General features: G+C 45.1%; 1 protein-coding gene across 3 annotated transcripts in view; it reads left to right on the plus strand.

Annotated features, from left to right (window-relative positions):
- Positions 1-4,109: 4,109 nt before the first annotated feature.
- The window catches only part of TBC1D4 (TBC1 domain family member 4), a 215,609-nt gene continuing 198,460 nt past the window's right edge, over positions 4,110-21,258 (plus strand). For 2 of the 3 annotated variants that reach the window (XM_062194085.1, XM_062194083.1), the window contains exon 1: positions 4,110-4,669. In XM_062194085.1, coding sequence (XP_062050069.1) covers positions 4,169-4,669 — 501 coding nt within the window. In that variant the 5' untranslated portion in view covers positions 4,110-4,168. The remainder of the gene's footprint in view (positions 4,670-21,258) is intronic. The other variant, XM_062194084.1, reaches the window with a different exon arrangement.

The raw sequence follows: 21,258 nt of genomic DNA on the forward strand, positions 1-21,258 counted from the left end.
TAGAGGAAAATATGAGACAAAACAAACAATCCCTTCTCTCAAGATGTTCTTTCTGCAGTGTGAACACAGACAAGTCACCCAATAATTACTAAGAGTGTGACAAGAGCAGTAGCCATGGCATGCAAAGAAGAGATAACCACTAATGTTGCCTGGGAGAGAAAGAAAGCTCTTCACACAAGAGTTGACCTTGGTTTGGCTCTTGAAGAATGAATGGGTATTCCAATAGCATAGGACAGAGGAAATTCAAGTTCCAGGGCTGTGGGAAGAGAAAGCACTCCAGGGGAGGAGGAAGCCAAGTCAGGAGCATGCAATATGTTCAGGAACAGAGGGGCTGTCTGGATTTGATTGCTGGGGACTGGGGAACAATAATGATAACTTGTAAGATCCAAGCTTTGTGCTTCAGGACATGGATCTTTCTGTAGAGACTTTTTTTTTTTTGACAGGCAGAGTTAGACAGTGAGAGAGAGAGAGACAGAGAGAAAGGTCTTCCTTCCATTGGAACACTCCCCAAATGGCCGCCACAGCCGCTGCGCTGCGCTGATCCAAAGCCAGGAGCCAGGTGTTTATTTCTGGTCTCCCATGCGGGTGCAGGGCCCAAGCACTTGGGCCATCCTCCACTGCCCTCCCGGGCCACAGCAGAGAGCTGGACTGGAAGAGGAGCAACCAGGACAGAATCCGGCGCCCCGACCAGGACTATAACCCGGGGTGCCGGTGCTGCTAGGCGGAGGATTAGCCTGTTGAGTCACAGCGCCGGCCTGTAGAGACTTTTAAGTAGAGAAGAGGAGTGGATGGGGACACAGAATAGAAGAGAGGGAGAGTGACAGCAAGCGAGTATGCTTTTGCTCGGGAACAGGGGAACTAGCTGAGTCTCCAACAAATTTTCCAATCTTTCACCACCAAAGTAGCTCAGGCCCTTGTATTTCTTATGAGGTATACATTTGGTTGCTAGGATATGACTATGTCTTAACAGCTTTCAATTAGTGTTGGCACCATCAATTTAGATGGGACATAACAGGAACACTTGAATAAGACTATTCAAGAGATGTTTCCATCAGGTTGTTGCAAATGCTTTTCATGGACATATGCTTTGGAGCTTTGCTAATGACAAATGTAGAAGAGCTGAGAATCAGAGGCTGATTTATTGCCTGATCCCTTAGCAAGCACTGTAGACCTGCATACTGGATAGAATACTTGCCAAATATATACTTTTAAAGATTTCATTTATTTACTTCACAGGTAGAGTTACAGAGAGAGGAAGAGAAAGAGAGAAAGGTCTTCCATATGCTTGTTCACTCCCCAAATGGCCACAACAGCCGGAGCTGCGCCGATCGGAAGCCAGGAGCCAGGAGACTCCTGTGGGTCTCCCACTCGGGTGCAGGGGCCCAAGGACTTGGGCCATCTTCTACTGCTTTCCCAGGCCATAGCAGACAGCTGGATCAGAAAAGGAGAAGCCGGGACTTGAACTGGCGCCCATATGGGATTCCAGCGCTGCAGGTGGAGGCTTCGCCCGCTACACCACAGAGCCGGCCCCGCCAAATATTTTTAAAGTTGTGTCCTGTCATCTTTTTTCTAAATTTAAATGATCAGATACATAGCTAAGTACCTTTCATGTGCAACTTTCTGCAGGTGACGCGGCAGCAGTAAGAAGCTACTAGCTGACCATCTAGTTCAGCTGTCTACTGGCCCCAAGTATCAAAACTGAAACTTCTTATACAAAATATATTACATACTAGAGTTCAACAATTCTGTTTATCAGGCTAAGATAGATGAATAGCAAGCTGGCAAGAACTCCAAGTCAGTGGCTTAACAGAAGGAAAAGTTTATTTCTCACACACCAGGAGTTGGCTATGCGCGAGGTCGATTCCCCAGGGCAGCTGTCTGAGGTGCACTGGCTCAGCATTCCCTGCGGCTTTGACCACAAGGCGCCTCCACATGGACATGCTGTTTCCCCCACGACCACTGGCGGGAAGGAGCAGGCTAGAGAGCAAGAGCCGGCCACCTACTGGCAACTGAACACTTGTACTCAGAAATGTGACTCCACTCACTTCTGCTCCCGTTTCACGGTCAAAAGAAGTCATGTGACCGTGGGTAACTTCAAAGGGGCTGGAAAGAGCTGTCCTCCCGCTACAGAGAGGATCAGGCATTGGCAAACAGTAATACTGCTCATCACCCTGCAGTAAGGCAAACGCCACAGAAACACTACAAAGAAAGGGCTAAGGGCATGGCAGGGCAGAAAGCAATCACACTTAGCGCGTCACAGAATAAAAGACAATTTCTCCTGTGTTTCTATTGGTAAGTGACACTTGCTCACTGCTACTTCCAGCTTATTAAACTACCAGGAACTGGCTTGCTAGGGCTCCAGACACAATCCTAGCTCCCAAGCTAGTAGATCTGGGGGAATTTTTTCCCATATCTTCTTTTTATATATATATAATTTCAGATATGGCACCTGGGGGGAAATGGTGTCTGTGTTAAAGAGTTTCTGGTAAGGTTCTAGAAGGCCTTAGTTTACCTTCCAATGACTTCTCACTGCTTCTTAAAAACATACGCATGTTTTGCACAAAGGTCTTGAGAGTGGTTAAACTAAGAGACTTAATCAGTGAATAACGTCTACATCCTAGAGCTGAGATGCTAATTAGCAACAGAGCTATTGGAGTTGCTCCCAGAAACCCTGCATAGGAATAATGGCAGCTGATCATATTGATCTTACATGAATAGGAGGAAAACTGGCCTCAGCATTTGCACAAAGTGAGAACACCACTGAACTAAGCGGCAGTGAGAACCCTGGGGTTTTTATTCAGCCTCTAAACTGGGAGAGTCAAAAACCTGTTTTCCTGTTTACTTCGTAGTTGTTTCTTCCTCAATTATTCAGTGAGTTACAAAAGAGAGTCTAATTTACACAAATGTTATACTTCTGTACTTTTCTGGTCCATAATTAGAATACTCAGATTATCAAAATATTTTTTGAGTTCTTTGGAAGTATACATGCTCACATGTAAAAAGGCTTTGAACTAAGGGCACAGAACAAATATAATCTAATTTCTCCGTATTTTCAGAAGTTGGCTGCACTAAGAACCAGGAAGATTCGTGTTGTCAATGCTGTATTTTAAGTGAAAACAGGAATTTAGAATATTTATATTTCATAATACTGTGACTTAATACACGAGTATTTTTCGAGGTTTTTAGAAGAGAGGATTCAGAAACGAATGTTAAGCTTTGGAAGGCATCGAGGCCAAGCAAATACCGTTAAAAAAAAAAAAAATCCAGTGCGAGCGGCCCTCTCTCCAGGGGGCGGTAGAGACTCCCAGAAGGGCGCCGAGAGAGGCCGCGCCGGTCGGGGCAGTGTCCGCGCCGGGCTCGGGGCTGCTCCCGCGCGGGGGCCGGAGGAAGAGGCGGAGAGGCGACTCCGCAGCTGGGCTTTTGCAGGCGGAGACGGAGGCGGGGTAGCAGCCCGATTCCAGCGGCAGCCTGCGAGGAAGGAAGCAGGGCGCGAGGGAGGGACGGGAGCCGTGGGAGGAGCAGCAGCAGCGAGCTGGGCTGCCGCGGCGGGAGGCGGAGCGGCCGCCGCGGGGCCACGTTTTGTTTTCGTTGTTTTCCGGCGGAATAGTTTTCGCAGGCCCTTCCCGACGACTGACGGCGCCGCAGCCCGGCGGCTCCGACCTTCCAGGTGACAGCCGGTCACCCTGGTAGGAGTCAGCTCCGCCCCGAGTCACCCTCTCCCGCCCACAGCCCCATTCCCCGCCCAGCCTCCCGGTGCCTGCCAGAGGCGAGCGGGGCGGCCGCAGCGGAGCTGCAGCGCCCGAGCGCGAAGCGGCCAGGGCGTTCGGCGTGGTCCGGTGGCCCAGCAGACCCCGGCGGGGCGAGGGGAAGCCCGGCCCGAGGCGCAGGCCCGCGGGAGGACGATGCCCCGGTAGCCCGTCCTCTCCGGCTGGTTCCGCCTCCCCGCGCTCGCCTGGCTGCCCACGGCCGGAGCCTCGGAGCCACGCACGGGGAAGTGGCGCATGGGGCAGGGCCGCTGAAGCGCGGACTAAGGGGTCGCAGCGGGCCGAGGCGGGCTCAGGGCCCCGGGGCGGCTGAGGGGCTCAGGGGCGGCGGCGGCGGCGCCTGGGGTGTGGGAGAGTTGGGGGCGCGCTGCGCCCGGCCGGCTTCCCCGGTGCCCTCGTGAGTTATGGAGACGCCCAGCTGCATTCAGGATGAGCCTTTCCCGCACCCCCTGGAGCCCGAGGCGGGCGCGCCCACGCAGCCGGGCCCCGGGAAGCCGGGAGACAAGCAGTTCCGGCTGTGGTACGTGGGAGGGTCGTGCCTGGACCGCAGGACCACGCTGCCCATGCTGCCCTGGCTCATGGCCGAGATCCGCCGGCGCAGCCAGAAGCCCGAGGCGGGCGGCTGCTGCGGGGCGCCCGCCGCGCGCGAAGTGCTCCTGGTGCTTGGCGCGCCCTTCCTGCGCTGCGTCCCCGCACCGGGCGCCGGGGCGGCGGGGGGTGCGGGCCCCAGCACCGTACAGCCCAACCCCGCGGTGTTCATCTTCGAGCACAGGGCGCAGCACATCGCGCGCTTCATCCACAACAGCCACGACCTCACCTACTTTGCCTACCTGATCAAGGCGCAGCCCGACGACCCCGAGTCGCAGATGGCTTGCCACGTTTTCCGAGCCACAGACCCCAACCAGGCAAGACCGGGGCTCCGAGGCGCGGGGGCGGACCCCACCCTGGGGGTTGGGGGAGCTGGGCGGTAGGGGCTGGGTCCCCACTTTGAGGACCGCCTGTGGTTTGGCTGCTGGCACGCGCGCTTCACGTGGCGCGCTGGATCGCCCGGTCTCCCCCTTCCCGGGCCCTGGGAGTGGGTCAGAATTGGTACGGGGCGGGCGAGCAGCCCGAGCAGACGGCCTGTGCGGGCACAGGGGAGAGTGGGAGGAGAAGAGCCGTCCCGGGACGGAGGAGGAGCTGGCGCGCCTGGGGAGGACGCGGAGAGAAGCGCGCGTGCCAGCAGGACCGCGGTGTCTGGGCTGGGACGGGAGGTGCCAGTGTGTGCGTGTGCGCACGTGTGTGTGTAAGAGGGCACGCGGAAGCGGGCAGGGTGCCGGCCACAGGCTCTCCAGCCCTGCACCTTGACGCGTTTGGCCGGTCGCTCATCGTCCCAGCAGCACCTGCAGGTTTTGTGTCCGAGGCTTAGGGAAAGTTACCAGACAGGATCAGGTTTGACGCAAAGTACAATTTGGCACCAGTAACAAGGAGACTTTCTTTGCAGTTTTTTACGCACTTCTTGGAGACAGAATCTATACTTACTTGGGTGATTTAAAAATCAGTATAGGTTTCTAGTATCATTTTAAAAGTGGACTTAAAATTTTTTTTTCTAATATCCTTCCCCCAGGGGTTTCTTAGTCAAAGTGTTCTGTTACCAAGCAGTAAACATTGACTTCCTTCAAAACAGGTACAATTCTTATCTAACAGCAGGAGGAATCAACCAAAACTTGACCACAGTGATTATGGCCTTGCATCACAGGAGATTTCTTGTTTAATGTTTAAGGGTGTTTTTATTTTTTAATTTCCAACGTGTCCAAAGCTTTCAAGATACGTTTTAAAACGTGGTTGTTTAACACTTGCAAAGTACTTTGGGTTCTTTGGAAAAATAGTGTTGTCTAAATATAAATAAATAAAGTCTCAGATTGCACCATGTGGCGGTTCTTTTGGTAGCTGGGAAATTAATAGTCATAGCAGAAAAACATCCTATAAATAAGACTTTATTTTTTTAACATTATTTCCTAATTCTAGTGTCTGCCATCAAAAGACTGGTTTTTCTAATAGTTTGCCATGAAAGGCTTGCTGCTGAGCTGAAGGAAACAAAAGTTCATTGTCTTAGATTTTTACTTTATAAAATAGCTTCATACCTCAATAGTCAGAAATCGCAATGTGAAGAGAGCAATTCCTCATTTATTAGTTGTCACACCATTACAGTTATGATATAAAACCTTGCTACAAATTATTTCAAAATCATAATTGTAATTACATGCATTTCATTTTAAGCTTATTTGTCCAAAACTTACTTTTGTCTTTCTCATATCTTAAAATTGGAAAGTTTCTGAAAGTTATCTCTGCCTTTGTTATATTAAAAATTTCTGGCTTCTGGCCATGAGGGAGCACTAATTGCGTTTTCCCTGGACTCTGAGGAATACTTCAGGACTCTTGGTGGTTTGTGTTAAAGTTATTTCTTCAGGTCTGACACCTGCCATGACTGCATCTCGTTGATTGTCATGGTGCCTTGAGTTCTCAGCAGGGGCTGTTGAGATCCTTCTGGACTCGGTGGTAGGCCATCAGTTAAATGCATCCTTGTATTTACCTCTGTTATTTATGTATGTGTTCGGGGCAGAGTGTGCTATTACTTTACAGATATGTTTAGGCTCATTTTCCCCTTTCAGCCTGCTGGGAGCAGTGGAGGCCATATGGCTTTCTGATGAAAGAAAAAAAAAAAAAACAACAAAAAACAAACCAATCCCAGCTTCCTTGTTTATTGCTGTTTTCCAACTGAAATCCTTGACCTAAAGGTATGACTTGTATTTGCTGTGAAATGAGAGAGTCACAGGCAGAAGATGGCTGATTTGAAGGGCAAGCTCGGGTCTGTCCAGGGGTTACCTCCAGCACAAGTCAGGGATTCCCGGGTCGAATGCCCAGGAAGAGGGCTGAGTGAGACCCAGAAAGACTGCGTGGTAGGCATTCTTTCTGAGTGCTGCGTAGCCTCTGTGGAGAATTCAGTGTTGCTGGGGCTTCTGGTTTTCTCAAAGTGGGTATCTGAATTTTATGTATAACTCTTCATTTTAAAGCACTGACAAATGTTTTAAATTTCTAAGAATCCTTTCTGGGCCGAAAAATGCACATTTGAGGGTTGGCTTCTGTGGTCCATAGGCTGCCAGTTTCCTTCTTTGGCCCAAACATTTGTAGAGTGGATCAGTCCATTCATTGACGCGGTGTGCTGCTGCTGCCCTCTCCTGCTGTACAAGGAGTTCCTCCCATGTGGGTCTCACAGCAGGTAGAGTTGGGACCATCAGTTTTGACGAATTTAGAAATCAAACTGCCCAAAGTGATGACTCTGCAGCAGCCGGACCAGTTAAAGGGGAGAACTGGGCACTTTGCTGTCAGCCAAGAGGATGCTTCTTACAGAGTAGACTCTGGGTAGTTCTGGGTACCCTGGCAGTCAGCAGGAAGAGGACCTGCTGTTTGCTTTGTCCTGAGTTCAGTTCCACATTTGAAGTGGAGAATTACTTTGTGGGACTTGAGATCATTGTGAAGAAAGCCGCTAAGTGTTTCCCAGGGTCACTGAACAAAGTATGGAGGGGCACCTGGAGGAGCCGGCCTGGCAAACTTCCCCAAATGAGCTTGTCTCTGTTTTGTCTCTCATGCATGTCCCTTTCCCGCAGTAGGCCTATCTGTAGGATGACAGCGTAATTACTTAACCTGGAACAGGTGTAACAGGTTATAAACCTGGACCGTTCAAGGCAGACCAGGCCATGGGCTCCCCAGAACTGAATGGCTGAGTTGGAGGCCCGTGGCTTCTCATATAAAGTGATGCTATTGATGCAGGCTGTCTACTCACTTATCTTTTTTTAAGAGGAGGTCTGTATGTGACCTCAGGAGCAGGGAGGACTGTGAGGCTAGCTGTGAGGGTCTCTTATGGGGAGTTGCCATGGTGATGGGCCCTGTGGCCTGCACCTCCTACGTGAGTCAAAGTCAACTTGAGGTGGTTTGTGAGGAGAAGCACGAGGCCAGAGTGACCTCCAGCACAACCAGTTTTCCCAGGTACACAGAGAGGTGGCGGTGGGGTCAAGTGTATGCGAACACAGGTGCATGCCCTTTAGTCAGGCCTGTGTGGTCTTTCACAGAAGGAATGTCACGCTGACGGCATTTGAACCAACTTAGGCCAAAACCTAAAGCCCTACTGGCATAAATTGGGTTGTAGACTTAAAATTGGTTGGGAAACCAAGAATATGAGAGATTCTCTAAGAGCTTGGATAGGTCACTCATATTCTGCAAATACTTGTCTTTATCTGGTCTCAGAAAGAGGCTGTATAGCATTATTATTGCAATTTGTCTATTAAAATGAGTTGTTTTGTGTTTATTGTACCATAATAAAAACAGATAAGGCAGTTATTGTTTCTAAGTATTAGAGATTAATGGTGTTAACATTTGCATGCTACTTTAACTGCATGATTGTATTTTGCAATTACAGAATGAACAGTCATTTAAAAGGCAAACATGATATAATTTTTTTGGGTTGTGTTTATTATATAATATTTGTTAAAGCTTGTAAGAATAAAAAAAAGCTTGCAAGAATGACTTCAAAGAGACTTTACAAAGTGTGTTCTTAAAATTAAAAGAAAAATAAATTTAGCACACATTCCTTCTAGCTTTTAGTTCTGTGCCTGCAATTTACTTTTCCTCTTAAAATATCTAGTGTTGTCTGAGCTTTATTAAGATAACCTGTTTTCAACTTAATTTTTGTTACTATATTTTAACAAGGCCATTTCTCAGTTCTCCTTATTCCTAGTTGATGGTCCGTGGCTGTGGGGATATACTTGTCTGAAATCTTGTCCGTCTCTCTGCTCTCTGAGTAGTTTGTCCTGTGGACAGGTAGATCGGCCTCTTTTCTCATCTGCTGTCATTGTTTTTGGTTCTCTCCCTTCCCCATAGTCTCAGGTGGAGGTTAATCTTCCTTAGTTCCAGCAGTTCTGTCTGCTGTGGTGCAGGGCAGGGTAAAAAGATGTGCGGACAGCCTCCCAGCTGCAGCACCTTATGGGGGAAGCTTGATGCTGCAGATTGAGGCTGTTGAGGATCAGGGCTTGAGTACCACTGAATCACAGGTTCTGCAACTTGAGTGTTGTCCGTGCACTCACCTGGAGTGAGTGGCACCTTAACTGCTGTGCCAGATGCCCACCCATTTGTTGTAACAGTTAAGGTGAGCACTCACCTGGAGTGCTGGGCCCTTCCCTCAATTTCTGATTCTGTTTGCTGGTGCTGCTCAGACTACTGCCCTGCGGTTACGGTTGCAGTACCACTACTCGAGATGATTGTGTTCATTCGCTTGATTTTATGAACATTTCTGTTTTCCTGGTTATTTTTGCAGATGTTGTCAGATTTGAAAATTCAAAGTGAATGTGAGGAGTAAAAATATTTAACTACAGAAGATTTCTAAGACAGTTTTTAGCTTAGTGCTTTCCCTGTGTAGCATTGATTTTGTCAGGTATTTTAAGCCCATGCATGTGTTGAGGAAAACTTTGTCGTTCAGTCAGAAGTTTCAAGTTCTGCAGATGGAACAAATGGGAAATACAGCCTAATATCAGACTATGATGGCTTTTGTAAAACTTGAAGCCTTATTTATTTGCATTCAAATTTTCATTCTACATACCCTACTCAAAATCTCTTGGTGTGGAATATGATAATTAATTGCTTAGGAGAAAATTCTTAATTTTCATGAATTTTCTAGATTATCTGTCACATAACTTGCCTAGTAGGCAGAAGATAAGAGAAGTCAGGAAAATATTAATATGCCTGATATACTGGCTACCAAGAAAATCAGGTCATTTGGCGAGTAAGATGGTGGGTGGCCAGCCTGAATCATTATTTCAAATGATTCTATTTACCTAAAAAAAAAAAAGAAGCCACTTCAATGGCTGGACAGTTCACTTGGGCTGTATTGGTATATCTGAACCAAGCCAATCTATAATTTTATACTTACCTGTACCTTTTGTAAAATGAGGCACAGATCAATTATGATTTAATAGTATGTTCATAATTATTTGACCAAGAGAAAGATTTTTCTTCAAATGTGGCCTACATAAAGTATTAATACAAATAGGGTAACTCATCGAGGCATAGCAAGTAAGGAGGTCATTGGCATGTCACTCGAAGGTTGTTATGTGCTGTCTGTGTATTACGTTGTTGTCTGTCTTTGTAGATCTTTAATGCATTTTCCTAAAAGTGAACACTTACTGGGCTCTTGCTGGGTGATGGTACAGCTTGGGCTGCTTTTCTTAGGTCATTTCATTTGAGCTTCCTGGTAACCATGTAAAGAATGTATTCATATTTCCCTCATTTTACAGATGAGAAAACTGACACATAGAAAAGTTCGCTTATTTCCCCAAGGTCACAAGATTTGTAATGGTAGAAGCAGATTCTAGTCTGCACAGATTCTAAAGCCTGGTCTCTTATTGCTATGTGAGAATGAGGTTCTTTTTTTTTTTTTTTAAGCTTTATTTATTTGCGAGGCAGAGTTACAGAGAGGGAGGAGGGAAAGACAGAGAGGTTGGTCTTCCATCTGCTGGTTCACTCCTCTGGTGACCGCAATGGTCAGAGCTGAGCTGATTTGAAGCCAGGAGCCTTCTCTGGGTCACCCACATGGGTGTGGAGGCCCAAGGACTTGGGCCATTTTCTACTGCTTTCTCAGACCATAAGCAGAGAGCTGGATTGGAAGTGGAGCAGCTGAGACATGAACCAGTGCCCTTATGGGATGCTGGCACTGCAGGCAGAGGATTAGCCTGCTACGCCACAGTGCTGCTCCCAAGAATGAAGTTCTTGAAATTTATTTTTTAGTTGTCAGTGCTGTAAGCTCCTATGTGATCAGTTTTTACTGCTCATTTTAAAAACCTTCACAGTTAGGGGTGGGCATTTGGCACAGCAGTTAAGGTGCCACTTGGGATGCCTGTATCATTTCTGAGTTGCTAGGTTCAAGTCAGCTACTGATTTCATCTTCCCACTGATGTGCACTCTGGGAGGCAGCAAGTGATGGCTCAACTCCTTGGGTCCCTGCCGCCCAGAGAGGGTGACCCGGATGGAGTTCTGGGCTTCTGGCTTCTAGCTGGTCCAGTGCCTACTGTTGTTAGCATCTGGGTAATAAACCAGCAAATGGAAGTTTTCTCTGTCTCTCTCTCTCTGCCTTTCAAATAAAATGAAAAAAAATTTTAAAAATTTTCATAGTCAAGTAAATATGCTTATTACAGTTTCAAAATAATTATTAATCTTGAATTTGCTTGGATATAGTTATGCCACCACATATATAGTTTTGATGAAAAGTAAAAATGTAAATGAATGTGTGATTTATTATGCTGATAAATCTCAACTCTGATGTAATTTTTATTTAGTGTTTTTTAGAATGGCAGGGGAATAAATGATGAGTCTATTTGTAACTTTTATAACTTCAGCTTAGAATAAAAAATCAGTAGGATATGATTTAAGAACAGGTGCAACCATATATTTGAATATATTATGCTGAGTTATAAAATACAGAAAAATTAAAAAGCATTATCAAGATAAAGGATGCATAATTAAATAATATAAAGTTTAACATTATAAAGTATAAAATAATGAACGTTACCTTCATTCTAAACACATAATAAAACACAAAACATTGAAGTTGCGCTTTCTTTTTTCCATCTGTTAGTTCACTCCCCAAATGCCTGTTTGCAACAGGAGAGAGTTGAAACAGGGAGCCCAGGAACCCAATTACTTGAGCCATCACCATGGCTGCCTAGAGTTCACATTAGCAGGAAGCTAAAGTCAGGAGATGGAGTGAGCATTTGTAGCAAGGTACTCCGTTGTGGGATGCAGCATGCTAACCACTAGGCTAAATGCCTGCTCCCTTGCTATCTTAACTACCTTGGGTTAATGGGAGCAGAGCAGCAGTGACTATAATACTTAAACAAGTTAGATGAAGCCCAGTGTGATGGGCTGCTGTGTGCTTCTACAGGAGTTCACAAAGAGGAAAGTGGTTCAGAAACAATCAGAGGGTCCATAGTAGCATCAGTGTGATGAACCTGTGGTGTGTTACATAGTTTTTTCAAATAACTTCTTTCATCACTCTGAATTTAGGTTGTTGATAAAAACGTTACTGCTTTTATACTTTCATTTGTAATTATTTTGTGAATTGGTTTTGGTGTGAAAATTCTTTAAAAGCTAGAGTTACTAGCATATGAAAATTCTATCTAGATTTTTGTGGATATATTTAAATAAAATAACAGTAAAATAATTATATTAATATCTAATTTACCTTTAAAAAGGTTCTAAATAACACATGTGGGAAGCTCTGAGTTTAAACTTTCAAGTATTTAGGATATCTTTGATAGCTATGATAATATGGAAGAAAGGCTGAAAGGTAGGATTGAAATCATGGATGGTTTGATTTCAGATAATCTTGGCATAGGTTTGTGCAGCTCCACCAAAGGGAAATGGGGGTTGTTACAATTCTTTGAGTTACTGATCTCTTCCACGTTTCATTTGCTGCAAGTTGTTGGCTTTGGAAAGAGAATTTCCAAGTAATAGAATCTTCCTGGCTGAAAGCAGAAGCCAAAATTTACTACTCTAGTAATTTTATTTTATTTTATGGATACCTTAACCAGTTGCAGTTTTCACTTTTAACTTTTGTGTAGTTTCAGATGAGTTTCTAAAATTCTCAAAGTTGGAACTGTGGAGCCTTTGTGTTGTTGATATTAAACAACATGTGAGTAGTAGTTGAATATCTATGCACGATTCTAGGTCAAACACAGTGTGCTTCTTGTGGAGTAAATCCAGTCATCTTTTGTTCCTCATAATTGTATCTTGACATGCATTTTTTAACAAATGTAAATTTCCAAAGGACAGTTTATGAATTACAGTGGCTTTCCCCCCTATAACTTCCCTCCCACCCGCAACCCTCCCATCTCCCACTCCCTCTCCCATTCCATTCACATCAAGATTCATTTTCAATTATCTTTATATACAGAAGATCAATTTAATATATACAAAGTAAAGATTTCAACAGTTTGCACCCACACAGAAACATAAAGTGTAAAATACTGTTTCAGTACTAGTTATAGTATTAATTCACATTGTACAACACATTAAGGACAGAGATCCTACATGGGGAGTAAGTGAACAGTGACTCCTGTTGTTGACTTAACAAATTGACCCTCTTGTTTATGGCGTCAGTAATCTCCCTAGGCTCTAGTCATGAGTTGCCAAGGCTATGGAAGCCTTTTGAGTTCGCCGACTTCGATCTTATTCCGACAAGGTCATAGTCAAAGTGGAAGTTCTCTCCTCCCTTCAGAGAAAGGTACCTCCTTCTTTGAAGGCCCATTCTTTCTACTGGGATCTCACTCGCAGAGATCTTTCATTTAGGATTTTATTTTATTTTATTTATTTATTTTTTTTGCCAGAGTGACTTGGCTTTCCATACCTAAAATCCTCTCATGGGCTTTTCAGCCAGATCCGAATGCCTTAAGCGCTGATTCTGAGGCCAGATTGACATGCATTTTTAACAATGGATTATATAATCTGGATGAATACATTTATGTTTTAGAGCTTTTATAAACGAGTAAGCAGATGGGTTTCAGGCTCTAGATGGCTCCCGCTTTTTCAACTTACTTCTTCCCTTGGTTTAAGTTATTTAATCCCTTTGACTGGACAGCCTGAAACATTTTATTGTTAAAAATTTAATTAAGTTAGGGGTCAGCATTGTGACATAGCGGGTAAAGGTGCCACATGTAGTGCCAGTATCCCATATGGGTGCTGGTTTGAGTCCTGGCTGCTTCACTTATGATCCAGCTCTCTGCTATGGTCTGGGAAAGCAGCAGAAGATGGCCCAAGTCCTTAGGCCCCTGCACCTGCATGGGAGACCCAGAAGGAGCTCTTGGCTCCAGACTTTGGATCAGCTCAGCTCCGGCCATTGTGGCCATTTGGGGAGTGAACCAGCAGATGAAAGACTCTCTCTCTCTCTCTCTGCCTCTGCCTCTGCCTCTGCCTCTCCATAACTCTGAGCCTTTCAAATCTTTTTTTAAAAAAGATTTATTTGTTTTTTTTTTGACAGGCAGAGTGGATAGTGAGAGAGAGAGACAGAGAGAAAGGTCTTCCTTTGCCGTTGGTTCACCCTCCAATGGCCGCTGCGGCTGGCGCATCTCGCTGATCCGAAGCCAGGAGCCAGGTGCTTCTCCTGGTCTCCCATGGGGTGCAGGGCCCAAGGACTTGGGCCATCCTCCACTGCACTGCTGGGCCACAGCAGAGAGCTGGCCTGGAAGAGGGGCAATCGGGACAGGATTGGTGCCCCAACCGGGACTAGAACCCTGTGTGCCGGCGCCGCAAGGCGGAGGATTAGCCTGTTAAGCCATGGTGCCGGCCAAGATTTATTTTATTTTATTTTATTTTTTTAAATTATGGGTTTATTTGAAAGTCAAAGTTACACAGAGAGAAGGGGAGAGAGAGAGAGAGAGAGAATCTTCCATCTGCTGGTTCACTCCTCAATTGAATGCAGTGGTTGGAGCTGCACCCATCTGAAGCCAGGAGTCAGGAGCTTCTTCCAGGTATCTCATGCGGGTGCAGTGGCCCAAGCACTTGGGCCATCTTCTTCTTTCCCAGGCCATAGTAGAGAGCTGGATTCGAAGAGGAGCAGCTGGGACTAGAACAGGTGCCTGTATGGGATGCACTGCTTTACCTACTACACCACAGCACCAGCCCCCATAAATAAATCTTAAAAAAAAAAAAAAAAAAAAAAAAAAAAACCAAAACCTTAATTGAGTTAAACTGATGAACTCCCTGCTTGGTTCTCCTGCTGTTTCTTGCTCCTAACTTTCCAGTAACGTTTCTGAAGTACCTCATTACCCTGTGTTGGACCTTCTTTTGAAGAGCACACAATGCCTGTTGCCTAACTCTGTAAATATTGTGTACTTCCTACCTGATTGGATTTATTTCTAGAGATTGACTTTCTTGATCCTAGCTGTTAGTTCCTCCCAAAGCTGTTAACCATTTGTGTACAGATTTTGTTTGTTTCAAATAGAATTTTTTTTAGAATGAAGAATCTCAATCTCAATATCCCTCTCCCTCTCCAAGACATTTTAGTTTTTTGAGTTACAGAGAAAGGTCTTCCATCTGCTGGTTCACTCCCAAAATGACCGCAATGGCTGCGACGATCTGAAGCTGGGAGCCAGGAGCTTCTTCCAGGTCTCTCACATGGGTGCAGGGGCCCAAGGGCCTGGGCCATCTTCTGCTGCTTTCCTAGTGCATTAGCAGGAACTAGATGGGAAGTGGAGTAGCCGGGTCTTGAACCAGTGCCCATATGGGATGTCGGCACAACAGGCGGAGGATTAACCTACTGTGCCATGGTGTGGCCCCAACAAGTGATCTTAATTCTTCAAGTATTTTTACCTAAGATCACTTTATAGTTTTTTTTTTTTTTTTAAAAGAGGGGATTGTTAATCTCTTTTGCTTCATTTTCCACTGCTACCCAGCATTTGATTTTTTTTTTATTTTTTTTTTATTTTTGACAGGCAGAGTGGACAGTGAGAGAGAGAGAGAGACAGAGAGAAAGGTCTTCCTTTGCCGTTGGTTCACCCTCTAATGGCCGCCGCGGTAGCGCGCTGCGGCCGGCGCACCGCGCTGTTCCGATGGCAGGAGCCAGGTGCTTCTCCTGGTCTCCCATGGGGTGCAGAGCCCAAACACTTGGGCCATCCTCCACAGCACTCCCTGGCCACAGCAGAGAGCTGGCCTGGAAGAGGGGCAACCGGGACAGGATCGGTGCCCCGACCGGGACTAGAACCCGGTGTGCCGGCGCCGCAAGGCAGAGGATTAGCCTGTTGAGCCACGGCGCCGGCCAGCATTTGATTTTTTAAAAAGATTTATTTATTTGAAAGACAGAGTTACATAGAGTGGTAGAACGAGAGAGAGAGAGAGAGAGAGAGAGAGAGAGAGAGAGGTCTTCCATCCCCTGGTTCACTCTCCAAATGGCTGCAATGGCCAGAGCTGAGCTGATCCGAAGCCAGGAGTCAGGAGCTTCTTCCAAGTCTCCCATGTGGGTGCAGGGGCTGAAGCTTCTACTGCTTTCCCAGGCCATAGCGGAGAGCTGGAAGGGAAATGAAGCATCCGGGACTCGAACTGGCACCCATTTGGGATGGTGGCACTGCAGGCTGGGACTTTAACTCACTGTGCCACAGTGCCGGCCCCTTGGTTTTTATCTTTAAGAACTATACCTAAAACTCCTGGGAGTCAGAAAAATAATATCACTAACAAATATGTGTTAATAATAATAACTAATAATTGATGTTTATTTTCTAGGCCAGAGATTCTTAAATTTTAGCATGTACTACCTGGAGTGTTTGTTACAGTACTGATTGTTGGACCCCCACCCACCGTCATAGTTTATGGCTTAGTAAGCACGGAGTGAGGTCCAGACTTTGCAATTCTAACAAGTTCTGTGATGTCACTGCTGCTGATCTGAGGACCAAACCTGGACAAACGCTGCTGTACACCAAGGATTGGCAAACTGTTGCCTTTGTTTTTGTAAATACAGTTTGAACGTAATCCAACTTATTTGTTTACATATTGTCTGTGGTTTCACGCTACATTGGTGGTGTTGAGTATTTGTGACAGAGTTTCCAAAACCGTGAAGTTAACATCTTTATTTACTAAAAAACCTTGCTAACCTTTTTAGTAAGACAGTTTTACTAAAAATAGGTATGTTAACTGCATTTTGCCGATGAGAACCCTAGGGCTCAGCTTTCCCCAGGACCCACAATATAAGTGGCAAAGTCGAGGTTCCAAATCCCATGTGCTCTCTGAAACCCACTTTGTACATTTCTCAGATGATTCCCAGACTTACTGCTTTAGCCCAGCCCTCTGCTCTGACTCCAGCTTTTTTCACTAACAGAATTCTTATTTGATACCGGCCCTTGAGTATGTATTTGCTGGTGTTGGTAACCCAGGAATTACATTTGAATCTCCAATCCTTGAGGCAAGTCATGTTGATTTTGCCTTTAAGTTTAGCATGTCCTCATTTCTCCATCACTACTCCACAACGTGGCTCTAACTGCTAACGCCTTTTGCTGGCACTGTTATGTACCCCCATAGGATTCTCCCTACTCTAACGGTGCCCTTTCGTCAGTCTCTTCTTCCATGGACCAGTGGGAATAGTCTTTGTAAAAACTGAACCAAAATACGTTCCCTTTGCACTCAGAAGAATATGCAAATTCTTCATCCTGTGATGCTGTGTGACTCCTCCCCATCTGTCTCTCCAGTCTCATTGTGGTCTACTATTTACTCTCCTCCATGCTCTAGATTTTGGTCGTACAAGTCTTCCCCATCCTACAAAAGGTACAACTCTTAGATCACTTTAGATCTTTTGAATAAGTGGCTCCTAGTGTTGCTAACTTGATTTTTCCTCTGAGCTTCAGTTCTCTTTTTAAATTGCAAATATCACTTCCTCAGATGGACCTCCATAATTCTCTATCTGAAGTAAATAAGTATCCCAATTTTTTTAAAAAAAGATTTATTTATTTATTTGAGAAGTAGAGACAGACAGAGGGGGAGAGACAGAGAGAGAGAGAGAGAGAGAGAGAGGGAGAGAGAGAGGTTTTCCATCCATTGGCTCACTTCCCAAATGGCTGCAACAGCTGGAGCTGGGCTGATCTGAAGTCAGGAACCTCTTCTGGGTTTCCCATGAGGGTGCAGGGCCCAAGTACTTGGACCATCTTCTACTGCTTTCCCAGGCCATAGGAGAGAGCTGGATCAGAAGAGGAGCAGTCAGGATACGAATTGGTGCCCAAAGGGGATGCCAGCACCCTAGGCAGAGGCTTAGCACACTATGCTGTAGCGCTGCCCCCCTCCCAAATTTTCTTACTTACATCTCAGCTCTTTGTTTTCCTTTTGACACTTCAACATTTAAAATTAATTTTTAAAATACTTTTTGGGAATACTGTCAATCACCTGTGGAATGTAAACTCCATCTTGGGAGAGCTCTTGTGTCTTCATGGTTCTATACTCAGGACCTACTTCCATGGTAAGGGTTTATTGAAATTAAGGTAAGAGTTGGTCGTTGCCCTCTAGGAACTGAAGTTCATGGGTGGAGATTATAGCTACTAGAAGGAAGAAAGGGGCACTTCAAAAAGTGCGGAAAACAGAATTCAAACATGTATTTATTTTGGTGCAAATATGGAAATTCATGTATGGATTTTTTTTCATAATGTATGTTTCCCATGCATTTAAGACTGTTTTGTACTCAAAACCTTATCTTTTAATTCCACTTCCACAAACTTTTTGAAGTATCTCTTGTGGACTGATGAGAGAAGAGGTTTCTTCCCCCTCCAAATCAGGACACAAAAAGTTTTCCAAAGCTGCTGGCACGAGAGTGGGCATCTCCATGGCCTTTGTGAGGTGAGCACTGAGGGACTGGAAGGTGATCAACCAGAGTGTTTCTGTGAATATATCCTTGCCATAATGGAATTATCTCTCACTTTCCATTCACTTCAGTTATTTATGCTTCTCAGTGGAAACATGATCTCATTTGCAAGGCACTTTAGTGTCACAGCACTTGAGAATGGCCTCTGTGTTTTTCATCTCAGATCTAAAACACATTCATTTTCCTAGGCTTTGATTTTGTAAAGGTTGATTTATTTACTTATTTAAAAGGCACAGTGAAAGAAGGAAAGCCAGACAGAGAAGGAGACCCTCCATCTGCTGGTTCACTCTCCAAATGGCTACAACAGCCGGGGCTGGGCCAGGCTGAAGCCAAGCACCAGGATATCTATTTTGATCTCCTGCCTGGGTGGCAGGAGCTCAAGTACTTGGGCCATCATCCCATGCTTCCCAGGTGCATCAGCAGGGAGCTAGATCTAGCAGCAAGGTGTTGACCTGGAGCTCTGATGTGGGATGCTGGTGTCTCCTGCCATGGTTTAACTGTTGGGCCTCAGTGCACACCAGGGGCCTTTATTTTTAAGTCCTGTCCTAACAAAGGGTTAGGTCAGGCAAGGCAGGCCTAACAGGTGTCACAAATCCTTCTAAAATCAGAAACATAAACGATTCGAGGGAGATCTAGATGAGGCCCGAGTTGGGGGAAATACCCGAAAAACTGACCATTGTCTGGCAAACTATAATACGATGTAGAGTCTGTATTCCAGATTTCTTTCTTTGCCAGGACAGCATGCCCTTGTGACAGAATAGTCATTGCTCTTGTGTTTATTTTATTTTATACTTGCAGTAAGTGCGTTTGATAGGTCAATTATAGTTTTCTGTGGTCTCTGGGGCATGAACCAAGCTGCAAATAAGGGAATATTCACTGTCTGTAGTATTCTCAGGGACAGGGCTTTCTCTTTAAAAAATCTACACAAGGAAAGACGACTTTATTTTTCTAGGAAAACTAAAAAGTGCCATAGTCTGTTTCTTTATGAATACAGGCACCCTGCCAACAACTCCCTACCCCTTCCAGGATGGCGTTTCTTCTCCGTCCTAGTCTGTCTACCTTTGAGCACTACCATCTACACTTTTCTTCAAAGTCGGGTCCTTGACACAGAGTGGGAGACTTTCCTGGAGTAGTGGGTTCTGCACTGCATTCCCTTGGACTCCAGTGCTGAGGCACTACGTGTCATTACTTCTCTGTTTTGTCGGTGACTTTATCATGATAGAAACAATCTGTGAATACTTGCTTTCCATTAGGAAACTTGACCTGAATACAGAGAAATTGCTGATGGAGCACTGTTCAAAACAGCAAATGCGGCTGCTTATTAAGGCGAAGAGCAAATATGTGAATAGATAGTTTCATAACATGTTTGCCTTGAAGGTGGTTTTCTTTTGCTCCTGAGCTGGTGGATAAGCTTATAAGTCACTCTGTAGAGGGACAAGCTGTTGTGTACACATTGAATGTGACAGTTAATATTTGTTAGCATTGGGATTGAGACCTAATACATTACCTGTTTATTTAGGAACCAGTCAGATTAATAGTGTGTGTGTGTGTATGTGTGTGTGCACACGTGACTGCACTAGTTAATAGTTTATCTGGAAAGCAGAATTCATTCTAGACATTGAAAGTGGGTACACCTTCTAATTTTTTCCTTTGGCTCCTTACATTTTTTAGGTGTTTTATTTATTTTTGAAGCTATATGACCACCATAAAAGAGAATTATAAACAAATGCTTTACATATACTGTATATCCAACTATCTCCATAGTTGGAGTATAGACTTTAAGCTGGTGTTCATTAAAAAATTATTGTTTTAAAAATATGTTTGTTAAATTTCTTCAGTACCCAGTACTACACAGGGCTTTTTCCTGTATGTGTTTTCAGGTGTTTGTTCTTGCTGTCAATGAACAGAATGTTCATTTGTCAAGCAAAGACTGGATAAATTGTGGAGAAATCTCAGCCTTAGCTCATACCATTCTGTGCTTTGAGTATATTCACTCTGTTTTAAAAACAAATGACTGGGGGCTAGCCCTGTGGAGCAGTGGGTTAACGCCCTGGCCTGAAGCGCCGGCATCCCATATGGGCGCCAGTTCAAGACATAGTCGCTCCACTTCCAGTCCAGCTCTCTGCTATGGCCTGGGAAAGCAGTAGAAGATGGCCCAAGTCCTTGGACCCCTGCACCCATGTGGGAGACCCGGAAGAAGCTCCTGGCTCCTGGCTTTGGATCAGCCCAGCTACGTCTGTTGTGGCCAGTTGGGGAGTGAACCATCAGGTGGAAGACCTCTCTCTCTCTCTCTGCCTCTCCTCCCTCTGTGTAACTCTGGCTTTCAAATAAATAAATAAATCTTTAAAAAAAAAGATTAAAAAAAACCCAAATGACTGATGGCTGCCTGAGATTTTTTGGTTGTTTGCAAAGGAGAAAAGACTGCTTACTATTGACTATGCAGGTGTGACCGTGTGGAGCAGAGATAACAGGCTTACAGCTCAGAGAAGCCAAATGGGACCTAGGAAGCTGAAGCTGTGGAGCCTACTCTTCCATAATTAGTTCTGTATCACGAACAATCAGCCTGCTGATCTGGACCATAATTTTCTAGTTGTTCTGTTTTTCTTTACTTAATTCATTCTTTCACTCACCCCCTCAACCCATCTGTTCATTTGTTCACTTTTATAGGAAGAAATAAAAGGCTTTGTATGTGCCTGGTACTGTGTTGGTTGTTATATGGAGTTGAGAATAACACAAACATGTTGCCTGCTTTATATAGCATAATAATTATGTTGAGGAGGGAGACAAAACTAAGGAAGAAACTGTAGTATAATAACCCAGTCCCTGGGCTCTGGAGTTTGACTGCTGGGACTCTACACCTGCCATTTCTGGCACTGGACAAGTTCCTGCACCTCTTTGTACCTTAATGTTCTCATCTGTAATATCAGGCTGGTAAAACATGGTGACTTCATAGGGTTTGTGTGAGGATTAAGTGGGATTCATTCTAATAATACACTTAGACAATGCCATATAGTAAGTGCTCTGTAGATGTTACCTGTGTATCCACGAATATCAAATATGAAATTAGGGTAAGGG

Source organism: Lepus europaeus, chromosome 6 (assembly GCF_033115175.1).
Source record: "Lepus europaeus isolate LE1 chromosome 6, mLepTim1.pri, whole genome shotgun sequence".
NCBI classification, from domain to species: domain Eukaryota; kingdom Metazoa; phylum Chordata; class Mammalia; order Lagomorpha; family Leporidae; genus Lepus; species Lepus europaeus.